Source organism: Rhamphochromis longiceps, linkage group LG7 (genome assembly GCF_057381845.1).
Source record: "Rhamphochromis longiceps isolate RC_006_pf linkage group LG7, R_longiceps_female_GT1.1, whole genome shotgun sequence".
Taxonomy (NCBI): Eukaryota; Metazoa; Chordata; class Actinopteri; order Cichliformes; family Cichlidae; genus Rhamphochromis; species Rhamphochromis longiceps.
Genome location: NC_140563.1, coordinates 53,077,184 through 53,096,214, shown reverse-complemented (window position 1 = coordinate 53,096,214; position 19,031 = coordinate 53,077,184). Strand labels below are relative to the sequence as shown.

At 40.4% G+C, this 19,031-nt stretch overlaps 1 protein-coding gene across 2 annotated transcripts in view; it reads right to left on the bottom strand.

The window, feature by feature from the left end:
- fibcd1b (fibrinogen C domain containing 1b) overlaps window positions 1-18,703 on the bottom strand; it is a 123,336-nt gene extending 104,633 nt beyond the window's left edge. For both annotated transcript variants that reach the window (XM_085414279.1, XM_085414280.1), the window contains exon 1: window positions 17,840-18,703. In XM_085414279.1, the coding sequence (XP_085270405.1) occupies window positions 17,840-17,911 (72 nt within the window). In that variant the 5' untranslated portion in view covers window positions 17,912-18,703. The remainder of the gene's footprint in view (window positions 1-17,839) is intronic.
- Between the last annotated feature and the right edge of the window lie 328 nt (window positions 18,704-19,031).

The following is a 19,031-nucleotide window of genomic DNA, read 5'->3' as shown; positions in this document are numbered from 1 at the left end:
ACTAAAAAATCTTTACTGACATATAATTTGTTGAAAACCAAAAGTCATAACAAGAGCCAGTGGAAACCAAAATCAGCAAATCTTTAAATATTGCATTTAAAATAAGTTAATGTTGTTCACATGTTCCCTTAACATTTTTAGTGGTATGTTTTAATATATTTCTTAACCATATAACATATTTATGTTCATGTATAATAACAATCTTACTAAATTAGTGTTCTGATTTGTGGTAAAACATTTTCCCTCGTGGTGAATTTGATTTGTTTTTGTTGCAAAACTCCTGTTAGATATATCCAAGCATCCCATTTGTTCAATATGGTTTGAAATAACTATTTGCACTTGAATCCGGGAACAACACTGCATACAACAATTTTTTGTATGTACTGTTAAGCTGTTCCATTAACAGTTACTGAAGCCAGTTAATGCAATCCGAATTGCAACCTAGCATATTTTACTTTACTTGGGCTAGTGCTCAAATAAGAAAAAAAAAGTGATGAGGTGGAAAAAATGAAATGCAGGCCACACCATTTGAAATAGAGCACTTTTTTTCCTTTTACATTACTCTGAAAACTTGGATCAAAAGTCACCAGCCTGAATCTTTGGGACTGAGAAGCAGACAAATATGAGAGCAGAAGCACACTTGCTCTCTGGCTGTTTGTAATAGGAACTGTCACACAACTGTCACTTTTCCTGTGAATGAACTAGGGCTGTGTCAAAAAAAGTACTCCAAATGAACAGTCAGAATACAGCAAGGACTAAATAAATGTAGAGTGACTGCATAAACAGACCAATTGAGTGTGGTTAGCTAGTGCTAGACATCAGTCATGCTCAGGAAGTAGCAGACAAGCTTTTCACTGTATTTACTGAACTAGAACTATAATAACTCAAACTCACCTCATGTCTGGCAGGTTTTTCATACCAACTTCTTGCAAGGGCTAGTGTAGGTTCAGAAGTGACAGGAAAATAACCATATGGTATCCTAATGCTACTAGCTTACTGTTAGCTAGCAAAAACAAATCTTAATATGAGTTTCTAGATTACACATCGACTTGAGTTAAGACTGGCAACTGGAAATCAAATGGATCAAATTAAAAAACTTAACTTAGTTTAATTTTGACTAATTAAACAAGACGATGCAGTCCTTACAGCATGCCAATTCTCCAATTTCAAAACAACAGTAAGGTGGCAAACCTATAGATTTGACCCATTCTCAAAATAAGGAAACTTTAAAAGGAAGACACACAAGAACTTAATTAATGGAGTTCTCTGCTGACAATTTCTCTGGAGTTACGAGATTAAACTGCTTCATTAGTGTCTGGGGAGAAAACAGACAGACGAGAAAGGCAGACCTTGGGGGGGGGGGGGGGGGGGGGGGGGGGGAGAGAAATGGGGAGACGGAGAAAGAGTAAGAGCCTGCTTTGTTAGTGTTTGAAAGAGCCACTTTCAAGGCAGTAATTATGACGCAGAAAGAATGTAATTATTTTCCCAGAATGCCAGAGGGCTTTCAAGTACCTCTTAATAGTGATGGGTGACAATCTAATAGACTACAGATATAAGTGGTGCACGAGGCTTAATTGGTGTTTAAATGTAAGTGACTTGTCTGAACACATCTAGGCTCTTTCCTAAATGTGTCGACTGCGCCTGCACCTTATGATCCAGCCTGACATGATGTGACAAATTTGATCAGAGAAAAGCGAGCGTTTTAAGACTGATTAAGCCGCTGTCACATTTTGCACTTCCCTGGAGATTCCTGTTTAGTGCCAAATTCACAATCAGATGTAGAAACTCGATGTGAATAGAGATCGTCACGGGTCACTTGAGAAAGTTAAGTTTCAGATGGCACATGTTGGCTAGGAAAATGAGCCAAACGTAAGACGCTCTAAGTTACCAAGAAGGAACTCAGCTGCATTACTTCATGGTATTTGGATGACCAGCTTTTCTATTTTAATTAATTGTGATTTGGGGATTTATGCTTTACAGGGAAGCACAGTATCTCCCTCTAAATGACTTTTCACACATGGGCTGAAGTGTCAAAATAAATGATTCACTATAATGGATAAACCACTTTGCACCTTGTTGCTGCTTTTCTCACTGCACTAGTGTGAACATGGCTTATGAGAACAGAGGCATTCTCTGTATAAGCCCGGTGGGAAAACTGCAGTGATGAGTTAAAATGTCTGGACTCCTAATGGAGGGAGAACACACCACACAATTTTGTTTTTTTTTACTTGAGCCTCTGTCAGCTTACATTTGAGCACTGTCTTCACACAGTCATTTCCTTTCCTCGCTACTCTGCTAAAACGTTGATTCGAGAAGCTTAGTAGTCTGACTGAAATCATAAATCCATTTTTATTCATTTCCAGATTTTCATTTTGGAAGATCTATTATAAAAGGGGGGAAAAAACTATTGAAAGCTCAATACATACAGCACGCAGTGACATTTCGAGTAAGCCACAGCACCAAAGTGTTGTAGCTTGTAGCTCTAAGAAAATCTGCTCTGAAGCAGAGAGTGGGTTGTGAGGCTTGTGACAGATGTGAACAGCAAGCTGAACTTTATTTTAATAAACACTGTAGAGGGATGTGTTTGCCACCACCCCCAATACCCTGATCACCATTTGACCCATGGCCCGGCTCACAGCCAACTTCTAATTGTGACAAGGCGCATATGGCACACAATTATTCAGAATAATCTGTTACCATGGTGACAGCTGACCCTGATGGCGACTGATGCATGCTCTTTATGTTAGGCTCCGTGGTCAGAGGCAGTTTTTGCCTCTTTGCCCTCCTAATGTGCTGCGGATTAGAGATGTACATTATCACTTTAATCTTCTCTTTAACCCCTTCCATCGGCCTCGCAGCCCCAGCAGAGAGACGCCTACAGCCACTCAGCGGAGCTGCATATGGCCACAAATGACGTGTGTTTTCCTGCTTATGTGTTTCATGAAAGCCTAATATAAACATACGATTTCATTCTCCCCATAGTGCCATCCTATCTCAGTAATCCACTTCACTCGTCATCTCCATCAACTCCCTTTGGTGTCTCTAAGTGTATGCTCATGATATAAATATACCAAGCTGCTGTTAAGCTCTTACTTACTCTGTCTCTCCCTAAGACAGTCATCTTTCACAAAACAGATAAACAAGCCTTCCACTCGGGAGGTGTATATAACTTACTGGTGAGGTATTCCCTCCCCTTCACCTGCATGAGTCATAATTTTTTTAGTAATGGCAAAATAATTTGTTTTGAGCTTAAAAATGTCAAAACTGAATTTTCCTCAGATCAGTGACAACAGTCAAAAAGCCATTGCAAAGTATATTAGGTAAAGATTATGATTTTATTACAGTAATAATTTTGTTTCAAAGATAGGAGTCATTTTTTATCACATTTTCCCAGTGATGCTCATGCATCAATGGCACACACTTGATGCCAAGACTTGAATCGAGTTAAATTGTTAAGTGGATTAGAAACAAATGCTATTAGGGCAGAATTCTTCCATTAGACAGGGAAGTCAGGAACATTGTTCTATAAGTTTCTCAGGTTCATTTATTGATAATATATGGAAGATATCTAAGCCACTGCAGCTTTGTGACCCCTGACACGTCTCACTACAAGCTGACAGCAACTGTTATACCCCACGTAACAGAAATCCCCACAGCAATAACACCACAGCCACCTAAAATAGAAAATACACAATCATCACTTTCTCTTCAGCTGATGACTGGCAATACCTTAACCCTGGAGTTAAAAGTCAGTCTGTCAGAACAAAGGTTAGTGACCCCAAATCCCCCCACCATCTCTTCTCCTAAACTTGTCATTCCTTCATCCTCCTCTCCTACATCCATTCCTCTTGACCACCCTGCCCCATAGTGCTAAAGAGTTTCTCTCTGCATCTTCAACACATGCAATAAATCAATGTGAGCTGAGTGGCTGTAGAAATAGTGTGAGTCTGATTGATTTCTTATGTTAGCACATTATAGGAGCCTGTGAGGGGGCTGCCAGATTTCATTCCCCAAGTGAGAGAGGCTGTGCGAGAGAGAAAATAAGTTCAAAGTATGGTGGGAATTAAAGAAAGACACTGTTAGCTAAAGAACAATTTTCAAGACTTGTCTGTGATTATATGACAATTATGCTACAGTCTAGTCGCAAATTAAGGGTTGTCAAAAAAAGAAATAGACTCTCAGTTTTATTCTTTACTTTTCGCTGCTTTTTCTCCAAACCCTACATCTTTTATAAAAACACCAGACTTCAAACTTTTCTGTTAGATATGTGACAGAAAAGTTTAGCCGGCTTCCCTGGAGCATTTAAGAGCTGGGTGTCTCAGCTCCTGCTCCTTCTCTCCATTCACCCAACTCCATGGTATTTGTTTGCTTTGGCTTTCATTTCATTTTATCAACTGATAAAACACATCAGCACACCTCATGGAGTACTATAGTTTTCTATTAAATGTGGTTAATACATTGTTAAATTCTGGTGCAAGTAGTGTCTTTTCCATTATTTGTCATGGCCCTTTAGTTGTACTGTGACAAATTTGGGGGCTCATCTGGGATTTGAACCTGGAGCCTCTCCAAAAATGTTGGCGGATGAATGTCAGGTATGTGTTGTTTAGTGTAAAACCTAAAGCAACCAGGCCAAAAGCCGCCCAACCAATAACATGATGCCACCAGTTCAGAGGTCCCAGGTTCAAATCCTGGACGAGCCCCCAAATTTGTCACAGTTAGTCAAGTGCCATGACAAATAATAGGAGAGAAATGACTTAAACCAAAATTTACCTTTTTATTAACCAAATAAAGTAGACAAACATCGTGCTTCATGAGGTGTGCTAATCAGCGTTTTCATCGTAACACTAGTTGGATGGGTGATTGAATGTTAAATATATATGGCTTTGGATGTTGTGATAACCTTAAACAACCAGGCCAAAGCCCACAAAACAAATAATATGGTGTTGGGTGAATGGAGAGATGGAGCAAAAGCTGAGACACCAAGCTCTTAAATGCTCTGGGAAGACTGGCCAGGTGTTTCCTGTTGTACTGATTAACTCTGCCTACCAGACAACACAAATGAACAAACAGCCGTAACACATCATGCCCTGACCAAGACAGAGGGCTGTCACAGATCCAGTCCAGTTCCGTCGCGTGTAAACTTAATTCATTAGTGATTCTGTAAGGAAACTTTAAATAAAGGTGGCAGACAAATGGCTGAGACACTGCTGTGCTGACAGACTTTCTAAAGGCTTTTACAATATCACACAAACCTAGACTGGAAGCACTTGTACCTGATAATCTGACAGCTTGTCTGGAAAATGTCAATTTAAGATTACTAAAGCAAGGTCAAGATGAAAGTAAAAAGAAACTTTTACAAGTGTATAGATTTTAAATTGTGCTTTTACATGCCATCCATGAGACACAAAAATAGATGAATGAAATTAAATAATACTAAAAACACAAGGATAGGGGGATATAGAGGGCAGATAATGCTCAGAGAGAATGCAAAGATAGTCTTAAGATTCTGTTTTGAACTGTTTGATAGTCAGGGACTGAATGCTGCAGTGTTTGGGCCATACATCTTCTAAGTCCTTGGATAAAATAACAAGCACTCCAGCAGAATAACAAAACTAAGACATCAGTTTCAGCAGAGAATAATAAAATCCCCTCTGGCACAATTTAAACAAAACACTAACATTAAAAGCCTGAAAACTATTTATACTATTTCCTGTATGGATGTTGTATTAGATTGCTATTATTCTACAGGTGGCTATCAAGTCTACGCCAATAAACACTGTGAGAGCCAAGTCAGACAAAATGCCAGTAAAGGACACTGCTTGCCTTTCACACAACAAGAAAATACAAAACCTCTGCCCAGCTGGTTGTTTTTATGCATCATAGAGTTGAATTTATTTTTATGAAGTCATGGTTTCTCAAAGACAAACTGTAACATTTATGGTGAGATCTCAACAGTTCATCCCATATGACCAAGGTTATGAGCAAATATGTGCAGAGTCAGTCTGCAGATATTTGCTCATGGAAGCTCATAAAAGTGGTACTTTCCTTTACTACTGTGTTACCAAGGTAAAGGTAAAGGTAACATGGTAAACTTTACACACAGAGAAGATTATCAGCAAACTATCAGCTTAACTCGTGTTTACCTTTGCCACACAGATGTCTCACTTTAACCAGGTTGGATCACCAAGGTCATCCCAGCGCTATTCTCGACCGGGTTAACTTCAGAGGATCAGACCAGCAGCTCACTACTGATTAAATTACAGTCATCATTCCCACAGGACTGACAGGAAGACCATCGGAAATATTTGCAGATCAGATTTTAAATGTCAAATCATAATTTGTGTGTAACTATAACACCATTTTCCCGGTGCTTTGTTCATAATTATCATAATGGAGTTTGCAATTATGTACTTCTACCTCTTTCACATGAAAATGGTTTTTGCTGAATAGGTAAATCTAAATCTAACACAGCCTGCTCTGTGATGTTAGTTATTCAGAGCACCTAATGCTAGGCTCAGTGAAGCCAGATCAACCAAAGTGAGTCAGTCCAAGATGAACTTGCTGGTCCATGCTAAGCATTAACATTACAAGCTTATTACGGACTACAGACTCCATGTCAAAATGTATTGCATGTGATATTGAGTATTAGGAATATTGTAGAATTCTATGCCTATTATCTGCTGTTTCCTGGATATTTGTGTCCATTCACGAGCTGCTTTAGCTACCGAGCTTTAGATGTGTACATTTTACTGTAGCTGGTTTTCCTGTAATGTTTTGCATTACTAAAGAGTCTGTGTGTCCGGTTTCATGCACAGTAGGTGTCTGCATGAGTGAGTGTTTGTTTCTCTGAGGAATATGTTGTTCTGTTGATGCCAAATTCCACAGCATCAGCAGAACGAGTGGTCTGCAGTACTCAACATTTCCATATCCAATCACATTCAGGATATAGTATTGCAGAGACGTGCAGAATTTCACCAAAGGAGACAAGACAAACCACATATAATAATTATGCTCTTGTCTAGTGAAGCCATACGAGGGGCTCAAAAACTGCTCTGAAATGAGATGTAAGTTGACATAAAGCATAATGGTTTTCTTTTTGGTGATTAAAAAAATGCAAGGTAGATGATGTATGACAAAGCCCATTTCAGCAGCTCTGTGTCTGTGTGATTTTTTTTTAAATGGGCTGAGAACAATAATATGTTTCTTCCCAAAGATATAGTAAATCCAGCTATGTGGGCTAGGGAGGGATTTTTAAAAAAAACAAAACGCAACAACAATCATTCTCCTACATTTTTTTTGACAGATTTAATGTTTGAATCACTTAAAAGGAGGGTTTTGGAATAACAACAAGCCATGGGAGTGAGGCCTACAATCCTCATTTATTCAAATGTGCCACTTTCCCCCAGCACATCTGAATAATGGCACACAGTCTGCCAGATTGAATTTTTGATGATGAATAAATAATGGATGTTAGTGGATAAGTCTGTTAATACATTAGCCATGAGTTTGTCATAACTGTTTAATTGGATAGCTGCAATAAATACATTTCTGCATACCCCCCTGCCTCCCTCTGTGTCTGATTAGTCCTGGATAGATTTCATGGATCAAATCTATTTTATTTATTTATTTTTTATTCCTCTCCTAAAACTGTTCTCACTTCCAATACCTTTTGGGATACTCATATCACTCACCTAACCTCTCTCTTGGTGTTTTCTTCATATCCTACTAATCACAAACGTAAAACATAACTGACTTAAAATATAGTTAGCGGGAACTCTTCTACTATTAATGACTGATACCAAAGATGCTTTACTGCTTGCGGTCAGTGCCATCCTTGCAGAAAATGTGATGTACATTTTAAAGGAAGGGATTGGGCTTGGTTTGGTGCAGGATCTAATTAATTCTCATTTCTTATTATCTTGTAAAAGCCGGTCCTTGAAACTAAAAAAAAAAAAAAAAGTCGGTGGCTATTAACCATCCACTGAGTGTGTTTGGGCTTGGGCTTGGTTTGGTGCAGGATCTAATTAATTCTCATTTCTTATTATCTTGTAAAAGCCGGTCCTTGAAACTAAAAAAAAAAAAAAAAAGTCGGTGGCTATTAACCATCCACTGAGTGTGTTTTTTCTGACACATTTAACTGAATGGATAAGGAATTACATTTCCAAGCCAATTCATAAGTCAAGAATACTACCTAATTAGAACAAGGTTTTCTTAGCCTCCATCCTTGTTGTCAATTAATGCTGCTATTAACCTTGAGACATCTGATGGCGCATGGCCCATAATGACGCTATTATGTTTCCTCCGTTAGCTTAAGCAAGTCATCAGCAGGTAAATATATGAAGCTGGTTTGCTGTGGAATTGCCTTTACTTGGCTCAGAGAAGAACCAATAATGTGATTTTGGAGAGATGGCTGCACGAGAGAGAGCAAAGTATCTCGATCACGTGTGCTCTGGCAGTAAAAAGAGGCCCCCAGTACACAAGCACAGGAACAGATGACACTCTTTAGCATTACTATTTTAAAAATCAGCTGTTGCTTGCTCCGAGGCATTCTCCATATTCAGCTTAGTTTATGTTAAGACTGCATTATCATCCTCTTACCCCCTGCTCTCCTATGCTTTTTCTGCTCCAGGTCCAGTGGCCAGCAGATGGATTTCTTGATTAAACTTCCCTGTATATCATAAATTATTTACTAGATTTTCAAATGAATTCGCTCAATTAATTCACTGTTCAGGCTTCATTTTTAGTTTGATGCATCAGAAAGGAAAAATGCATAGGTGACTTGTTTTGTGTGCTTCCATGTGTGATGATATTTAATAGTTGATTAATGATGAGGGAGCATCAAGACAAAAAAAAGCCCATTATGTGGTGTTGTGGAGCGATGTATGTTCGCTTAAAAGAAGGGTCCTAATCTCACATCTCTATTTTATCAAGACGCTAGCGTGACATGAACAGAGCTCTTTAACTCTTACATTGAAATCGCCAGGAGGAAATTGGACATTTCTCACTGCAGATATAAAGATAGGGTCCAATCTGTCAGGGAAACGAGCCCGGCTAGTTGTCCTCTGCGATGACTGAACTCTGTAATACATGCACACGCTGCATCGCTCTCATCCCTCACCCCACCGCTCGTTTCACATCTAGCCCACTCTTTTCCTCCCATCTCCACACACCTCTCATCTGCCTCGCTCTGCTGCCTCTCACAGGTGATTTCCAATGCATTTTTAATGCTGAATTAGCAGGGAGGTGAATGATCAGCTGCATATTAGTGATATTATAGTCTCTTGGAATAAAATAAAACATTTTCTTTCCTTTAAAGTGTTCCTTTTTTAATCTTCATGACTTTTTTTGCTACATATGCTGCAGGACCAGCAAAGGTCCAACAGATGTACTTTTCATGTCCTTCCCTGCCTGCTTTCCTCTCCCCCCAAGTCTTTTCCTGGACTCTTAGCTCTTCTACTGTAAAACCCTACCCATCAGGTCAGCTTGTTGACAGGTTTGTCAATACGTGCTCTGGCTGGTAGAGAGTAACCTTGGCCTCTTTCTTAATGCTCGCATTTACTTTTTCTCACAACTGTTCAAAAACATACAACAGGCCACCACCATCATCATCATGTACACACGTTGTGTTTGCCCACACACATTTAAGGACATGCAAGTGCACTGAGTCACGTGCACCTTCGGGCATACACACTTGACCCAAAGCGTATGTAGTGCACAAAATCAACATAATCACCAGAACCATGAATCAATTAGGTACAGTTATTCCCTATTACAGCTGTTTTCCTGGATGCGAGTGAGCCCTTGGTGATGCTTTGGGGCATCTGCAATGAGCCTTGTAACTGATCCAAGAGTTGACTGTGTGGCAAAAGACTGCGTTCCCTCCCCAAAAGCAATGTGTGGTATATCTGATAACAGCCCTTTGTTGATGGTACGTGGGATTTTGAGCAGCTGGAATATATCTGCGTCATCTTGCAAAGGTACATGTGCCCCCAGCTAGCCCGCTGTCTGCGCAACACTGATCTGGGACTGTCTATGATTCATTCGCTCCAACCCTCCTGTGTCATTTTTACTCCACTTTGGGTTACTCTTTTGTTTCTTTACTCTAGGTCTTGTTTTCATTCTTCTTCATCAAATTCTGTTTTCATTTGTGTTCCTGTCCTTCCTGGATAATGGCTCTTTTTTCTCCGAAGGCCTTGTTAGCCAGCTTGCAGCACTAGAGATCTGAAAGTCTGCACATTCATGTGAATAAGAAATATATACACTGAGAAAGTGAGAAAAAAATATAGAAATAAGGGGTGAAAAGCACACAGGAAAGCAGTTCCCATGTTTAACCTTCAGATGAGCAAAGGCCTATCTTCATAGAGCTACGCATCCCAGCATACATTTCTATTCTGAATATCCACTAGCTCACCAATATTGTGGATCTGTAGTCTTGTTTGAAAAATGGTGCAGGCATTCCAGATGTGACCTGTTTTATGTCCTTTTTGAATATCGCCTAGAGGCCCTTCCTGGACTTTTTACCAACAAGCAGTTTGTTTACAAAAACGTCGTATTAGAACAAAAGATGACAGAAATACTTATAAAAAGAGTAGGAAACATGAGAACATTAAACACAATCATGAGACAGACTCATAATCTTAATCCTACCATGAACTAGCCAAATTACAATTTAACCATAGGGTTGTATTTGTGTATTATCTATTTGTCAGTATATTGGTACTGGCATTTACAACAGTGGAAAATTGAAAATTAATTACACAGTTATCCATCAGAAGGCGCTCTGCAACTTCTCTGTTTTCAACACCACAAAAATAACAACTAGCTAATGCTAGCAGACTATAAGACATGAGTGATATACGACTTGTCATGACAACAAAGAAAGATGATCTTTATGTCATTATTGTAAGAACTTAATACACATAACTAGGGATGGGTACCAGTGGTTCTGACATAAACGGTAGACCGAAAAGCAGCGCACATTTCGGTGCTTTATTCCTGAGCTGTGATACACTTTAGATTCTAGCCAATCATTTTACGTTTCTGAGGATAGTAGGCGGGTCCAGGTACGTACGTTCTTTTAGAGCAGAGCTACATATTAAAAACGCCCAAGGCCAAGCGGTCAAAAGTCTGGCTGTACTTCACAGCAAAAGATGCAAACTCAGCAGCCTGCAACAAGTGCTTTAAGCTGATACTGTGATACTGTGCAAAGAGGTAACACCTCGAATCTGATGAAACACCTGGCGACGCATAGCGTTTTTTTAAAAGCCGAAAAATGCGCGTATTTGATAGCTTGCTGCGAGACCTCACACCGAGCACATCTACTGTGGGTGTGGTGCCTGTTATCGGACCCGGAGTTAGCAACATCCCCCAAAAACCCAAAGAGGAGAGTCCTGGCCCCTAGCCCTGCCAGTGTAGCAGAAATGATGAGGATGATGATGGCAGCAGCAGCCGTTCTTCTCTGCGTGAGTAGCTTAATGTTGTTTGTGTGTAATTTACGTTGAGTAGGCTAACCACGTTATTACATTAATGCATGTAAGGTGAACTAGCAAACACCGTCGTAGTTACATGCGGCTGTCTTCTTGTTTGATGGCAGATGCTCCCTTCACCCTGGCCAAAAAGGCTAAAATGACCAAAGAAAAAGTGGAAAACAGTTAAACATGAGAGGTTTTTGGACAAAGTTTGTGTTTTTTCCATTGTTTAAGCACTGCTTCCAGCCCAGAGTGATGCCATAAATCCCCTATAGCTGCAGAAAAGGGTAACATTGTTATCTTTTTACAAAAAAACAGCTGAACATGAGAGGTTTTTGGAACAATTTTGTGTTCTCCATTCTTTAAGCACCGGTTTGAGCACCGGTTTGAGCACCGGTTTGAGCACCGTTTAAGCACCGGCACCGTTTCAAAAGTACCGGTTTGGCACCGGTATCGGATAAAACCTAAACGATACCCATCCCTACACATAACCAATATTTTGAAAAAATACAGCCTATTATGTATTGGATTTTGAAAACTCCAAATATGGGAGTGGTTCTTATATAGTGCCATTTGAGTACTTAAGCGCTTAAGTGGCTTTATACAATATGTCTCATCTGCATAAGTACTTCCTATCCAGTATTCGGACACACATTCAGAGTCCGATGAACGCATCAGGATCAGCTCGGGGTTCAGATTGGATTGGATTCTGGTTCTTCAGGGACTGAACCACCAACATTCTACATTGAAATACATACATAAATATTTTTTTTTATTCAATTAAAAAAAAAATAACTCAACATATTAAGACTACCTGTTTACAACCATTTTGTAACTAAAAAAGTTGGAAATATTATTAAAAAAAATATAAAAAAACAACATGCATCTGCTTTTTATTTCCATAGCAATTTGGTAACCAATATTTTGGCCACCTCTGGCCTCATTGCTCATTATGACCCTTCAGTATTTTGCAGCTGAACAGTGACCATTTCTATTGCTGTAACCATGGAGTGTGCTGGGATGCTACACAAAATGTCTCTGTCTGTGTCGGAAACCTAAACAAAACTGCATGCCGCTCCATTACGACACTCAATCACTTTCTATGAGAAAGCACTCTTCACTTATATAACAACTTGACAGTAATGGCTCATTACCTCTTTGATCCACCAACACACAGGGTCCTCTCACACATTCATACCTTCATTCTAACAATAGTCCTACACTCCTGTGAACCACTTAGGCTTTGAACCCACAATTCAACAATACTAAAACAATGGAAAGCATCTATAGAGCATGGATGTGTTTATAGCTGGAAGGAAGCTGATATTGCACCGATACAAAGAATAAAAACAGAGAGAGGCAATTAGAAAAGCATTTGTGTGAGAAGAGACGTACCCACAGGAAGATGAGAAACAGCAAAAAATTAAGGCTTTGAAATTCATTATAGTACACGCGCCAGTTTATAGGGGATGTTGCTATGAAGAGCAAAGTGAAATCAGTGACACCGAGGGACTGTTTTTGTTTTCTTCTTGATAAATAGAGTTACTATATCTATTCTGTCCCCCTCCCCCAACTAAGTTTGAAAGGATTGATAAAAGTAAGTCATCACACAAGAGAAACATGCATAGACCCTCGCATGAAAATGTCAAACTATAAGTACTTTCATGTACTGTACAGTTCTTAACACAGCCTAATTTGAGATGTTTACAGTACAGACAAAAGCGCCCACATGTAAAGACAGAGAAAGCAACTTCCACATTATCATTGTAATTGATGCGCTGAAGTTGACTGAAAGCAGAATGTGTAGCTATTATTGTATCCGTATCGGTGATGTGACAAATACACGAAGCCCTTTGGTGTCAGGTGCTTCCTCGATGCCAAGCCAGAGCAAGGCAGGGGAGACCAAGGCCGAGGTTGTTAGAGCTGTAGTCCTGCCACAGCAAGACCCCCCACAGGGAAATCACAGGCCCAGTGATCCAGGGAAGTCTCTCTGCTCTGTTTTGCTCCAGTCCACATGGCCTCCTATACCTCTGGCCAGCTCAGCAGGTTCATTATTTCGACAAGGGTACCCACAGAAGCAGCAAGCCCACATCTGTCACGGAGACGGCACGCATTTACAATCTTCAGCCCTCAACATACTGTTATGCTGATGATTAAAGTATCATGGCATGGCTGTATAGAACATATACTTCACATGTGTCTGCTTCCACTGTAGCGTTGTTATTAGGGCCGAACAATTAATCAAAGTCACGATATGAAAGGCCGCAATTTTCCAATCGCAAATGCTGCCCTATTAAACACAAATAAGCCGTAGCGAGTAAAAGTTTAAACTATGATGACAACTGCAAATTCTTTCTGTTACAGTTAATAAATGTTAAATCTTTGCATATCCTAGCTATCATCCTAGCTAGTATGCTAACTGTGGGCATGCCAGCAGTTTTAATTTGATCATTAATTAGCAGCGGGGAATGTAAGTACAGCCACGACTCTCTTTTAGTCATGTTTTTGGTCTTTACCAAATCCTTTGGGAAGTAGCTGACTTTTTACAGGCTGCACTCATCTATATTTTCACTCTTTTTCACTAATTATGGCTTTTGGTTTAAAAGGCTCTACAGAGAAGAGGAGATTAATAATTCTCTGTATTGATCGCTATGTGGGAAAGGTTTTGCTGCCATTTCACGCATTCTTTATATGGAAAAAAAGAATAATTACCATTTTTGTACAGTGATCATGGCAATTTCATGTGTTTGTTTGTCGAGTGTAAATGGCTTCTCAGTTGTACGCACATTACTGTTTTGAACTCGTCACATGAACGCTATAAATCGGGACCTGAACGATTCAGAGCTGCAAAGAAGCGTGCTTTGTGATTGCAGATATCAAGATTACCATCAGTTGCCTCTTAACAGCTGCTTGTCGTTATTATCACGGAGTAGCCACTCTGCAATCGTGTTGTGCTGTTATCCAGAAATCTAAAGGCACTTTGGAACTTCTTCATTATGTTTGAATGCTACTGAGCAATGTCAAGCATGAGACTACTGTTGATTGGCACACCCCCTCCCATTGACCAGAAGATATTGCACGTTTCCCTTCCATTAAAAACTGAGGTTAAGGTGCTTAAAAAATACATATGATACATATTCCATTAGTACATGAGTAAGATTACTTAGTGATTGCACTCACTTCGGGGCACTTCAGTTTAACGTACAGGACGGAAATAAAATAATCACACAGTTACTTAGAAATAAAAAAATTTCCACTATTGCTGTAGGCGTAAATCAGTGTGTGCATGAAGTGCTACAGAGCCTGACTCTTGTGCCACAGTTGCGTGTGGGTACAACATCTAATTAAGTGAGTTAGTGCAGTTTGATAAATACCAGCAGAGGTGTCGACATAATTTGTGATATGGGTTGCTGCTGAGTCTGTTTTTGATACTTGTGTGTGATAAACATAGTGTGTGTGTGCACATATCTTTGCATGTATGTGTTGCACATCATCCTCCTTCATATAGCTTTCCTTCATGATGTTTTGGAGATAGATAGACTTCCTAACTATTGTTACACGCTTTGCTGACTCATTGATTCCATTTCTTGACTTTGATCAGTTTGTGTTGGTTGTGGTTCTAAAGTGAAGCTTAGGGTGTAAGAGCTGACAAACTGTCAGATATATTCCATGGTTTTCTAGTCATAAACAAAAAGTTTTTTTTCCTCAATGCTTTGGAAAGTTTAGAGAATGTTATTGATTATCTCCAGCCCAAGTGGGCAACCCCACTGGGCTTATCTCCCTTTAAAGCTGTACTGTGTGCGTGTTTCTGCATCATGTGTGGTAAAGATGAGAAATATACAGACATATCCTATGTGCAGTACATTTATATATACCATAGGTGTTAGCACATGTGTATGCACTTATATCACACTATGAAATTTAAAAAGAAAATGCCCCTTAACCTGCTATAAGAATCACATCACAGTAACTAATATACAAATCTATAAATCTGATATAGAAAGGGAGTTTTTCCTTCCCACTGTTGCCAACGTGCTTGCTCATGGGGGTGCATATGATTGTTGGGTCTTTCTTTGTGTGTATTATTTTAGGGTCTACTTTACAATATAAAGCACCTTGAGGTGACTGTTGCCTTGACTTTTCTCAGCTCTGACTTTTTTCATCAAAAAAGCCTAATATGAATGCTCCGCTATTGTGCTCGCTCGAAATTCTCCCAAGTTAATAGCACATCCAACCATGTGGCCACAGTCACACAGTTGCTTTGTATCTGGCGAAGATTTCAAAGCCGGTTTTTAAGTCGCACTTGAATCTCCGCTTTACTCTAAATGGCACCCATCTGTTACAAAAGGGCACAGATGACAGCCCACCTACAGCAACGACTCAAATATGCAGAGTTACCAGACAAATACCAGGCGATGTTTTGTAATATCAAGACAAACAGAGACCGCAAGAGATCTCTATTACCTGATCCCTCCCCACTGGGTCTGAAATGACTGTGTCAATAGCACGAGACTGGAGATAAAAGATTGGTATTACTGCTAAAGATTGCAGGGAGAGACTGGCTGACAGAAAAAGAGGGATGGGGTGGGGGTGGCAGAGAGAATGGCTATGTCTGCCTGTGTGTGATAGTAACATAACAAGTGCCGAAGAAAGAGACAGATTGATGTAGGGAGGAGTGGGACAGATTGGAGCATTAGGCATTCTTATTTCCCACAACATCTCCTCTCACCCAGTGTTGAAGTTATGGATAACATTCGGCTTTTTCACAATATTAGAGTCATTCAGATTTTTCTTTTTTAAATCTAAACATGACTCTTCACTTTTCATTCATTCATCAACAACACCCCCCCCCCCAACCTCAGTTTAGTTTACTGATCAGACACAGAGAGGCTAGCATTGCAGAACACACACACACACACACACTCAACACATTAAAACCCAGGGCAGGCTATCTGGTGTTCACGTGACCTTTAAGTGCTTATAAAATAGACAGGGGAGCTTGTAGGCAATAAAACGCTGGCTTCGACTTCACTTATAAGCAGGTTACATGAAGATCTGCCAGCTGTAACATACAACACATTAAACTCATCTCGGTATCAGTCCATACTCATGCAGCAAGACTCAAACACAGGCCCACAGTGCCACCATGCAAGTGACTCTGACTGAGCCCTGAAATCTACAGGAGAGCAGCAAGCCACACATCCAACACCTAAGCAGTATTAGAAATGTGCCAAAGTCGAGCGTCTTTCTAACAATTGGAATGGCACCATTCGCAATTCACAGTACAAAAAACAAAACAAAAACATTCTAAAAACACATATTATTGATTAGTCTCACTGGGATAATAATGTTGTCGTATATTTTAAAAAAAATCTATTGTGCGATTTATGTGAGCTGATTTCCTTTGAAACAAATCAAAGGTGCGTCAGCAATGGAAAGGTCGCCAAACTGCAGGCTCACGTCAGATTTGCTCTTACTGTCTCAGATTTCTCTGAGGAACTTTTCAGCACTTTCACATTTCTTATTAAAAGCCATCTACATTTTTAGAAACAAGGAAAGGAAAACGTGTGTTTTCTCCTTTCTGTGTGTTTTGCAAAGGCCACAAGCTGCATCAGTGCCCCGAAATCCGATCCCTTGTTCCCGAGGAGACCTTTCTCTCTCTCGCCTCCTCTCTCTGTCTCTTTCTCTCTCTCATTGGCTGTCAATAACCCTCTACTGACCTTGTGAAAACACATTGACTATTCCCCAAAGTAAGCCTTTCGTGCATGCAACACCATACACGTCCGACCCTGTCCCAGTTCACCCGAGCGGGAGACAGGCTGAACTCAAGACTGTCGGGAGGATGTCTGTGAGCCAAGTTTCGGCATTTTCAACAAGACAAACGGGATTTTCAGACAAGCGAGCAGCTTGCAGCCCGAAGTAATCTGACAATATGTGGTGAGGATGCAGCCGAGATGCGCAATTATCTCCTGCAGTGATTTTCACCTATTCCCCTTAATTAATGTATTTCTAAGTAGGGCTAACTAACACGTTCGCGCGCTGTGACACATTAAAATAAAAAAATAAATAAAAAGTAGCCGTGGGGACCGTGTGATCCGCGGGTGGGTTGAAACATTATGACAGGAACAGAAGTGCTAAAGCTCGGGGAGTCGGGAATAACAGCTCATCTGCAGCTTCTGTCTCTACAGTGCAGTGATTCGCCCGAGAGGCACATCACCAAATTCAGCGTGGTAACACTGCAGCAAGCAGATGCACCACTCCTCATAATAATAATAATAATAATAATAATAATAATAATAATAATAATAATAATAATAATAATAGTAATTTAAAAAAGCCCACAGATCGAGTGGAGAATGTGCGGAACATACCTGGTTTTTATGCCGAGTTCCATCTTCGAGTTCAGAAGAGCTGTTCATGATTCCCCATCGGTCATTTACCATCACACGAAGAATCGGCGCATCGAATCCGCCTGTGTTTCGGGGCGGCAGGGAATAAGCCCACTCTTTTTAAGTCTTTACCTGCGATTCAGCCTACTCCATGAGAAAGAAAAATGGGGGTACTGGACGTAGAAAAACGGACAAGGCAAAAGTACTTATGTGGCACTTGCACACATTACGCACCAAGGGAACTTAGACTAAATTCCTCCAGACTTTCCTGCTTCTGTATCCAATATTCCAATTAGAAAGAGTTTTCTTCTATTACAATCGCCTGGAAATTAAAAACAGATTCACAAACGCGATTATTTTGCATTTAACAATTTTTTTTTTAAAAAGAGCAACCTCTCCCCCCAAAAATTTATCTTGATCAAGCACCAAGCGCAGTCCTTTTAGTCCACAAAAAGAAATCGACAAAAATCTTTGTTCGCTCAGATTGCTTGGTGCATTCTGACCTTTGCGTCCACCCACTCCCGTTATCCGGACACTTTGAGGCGCCAGGTTGGCCAAGACTGTTTCCACTTATCACTGAACAGGTAGAGAGAAGATGGGGAGAGAGTTGCAGAGCCGCCGCGTCCTTTCCACTTCTCCAGAAACCCTCCAATAACGGAGCCGCTGGACGGATACTCTTGCTCTTTTTCTTTTCTGCGCCAGGCTGATCTATCTGGGAATTTCACACAATGCCGTTGACAAGACGTGTTGCGGTGAGATTAGCGTGCTCCGCTTGCGAGCTCCGCACGGGGCGCTCCGTGCCTCCGACTGTCAATCAGCGCGTCCCTTCGGTACGTGCGGCGCGCTCCAGGGCAACGTTCCACCCCAGTACCGCCCTGCCCTCGATAGATGTGCCACCGCCTCACCGCCTACTGCTTCACTTCCACCTCAGCGCAAACCCTCCTATCCCGCTGCAACCCAAACAGAAGCAGATCATAGATTATATATATATATATTTCTAATCTGGAGACAACAGACTGTAGGCGGTTAAACACAATCCTGAGAACAGATTGCTGATGGAATCCTCCTTGTGGAAATCTAATAAAGGTTGCTTCATATTTCAGAGATTGTCACAGCACCCTTTGAACATTATTGCACCCAGTGTCTGACTGGATTTTAATGACTAGACGTAAGA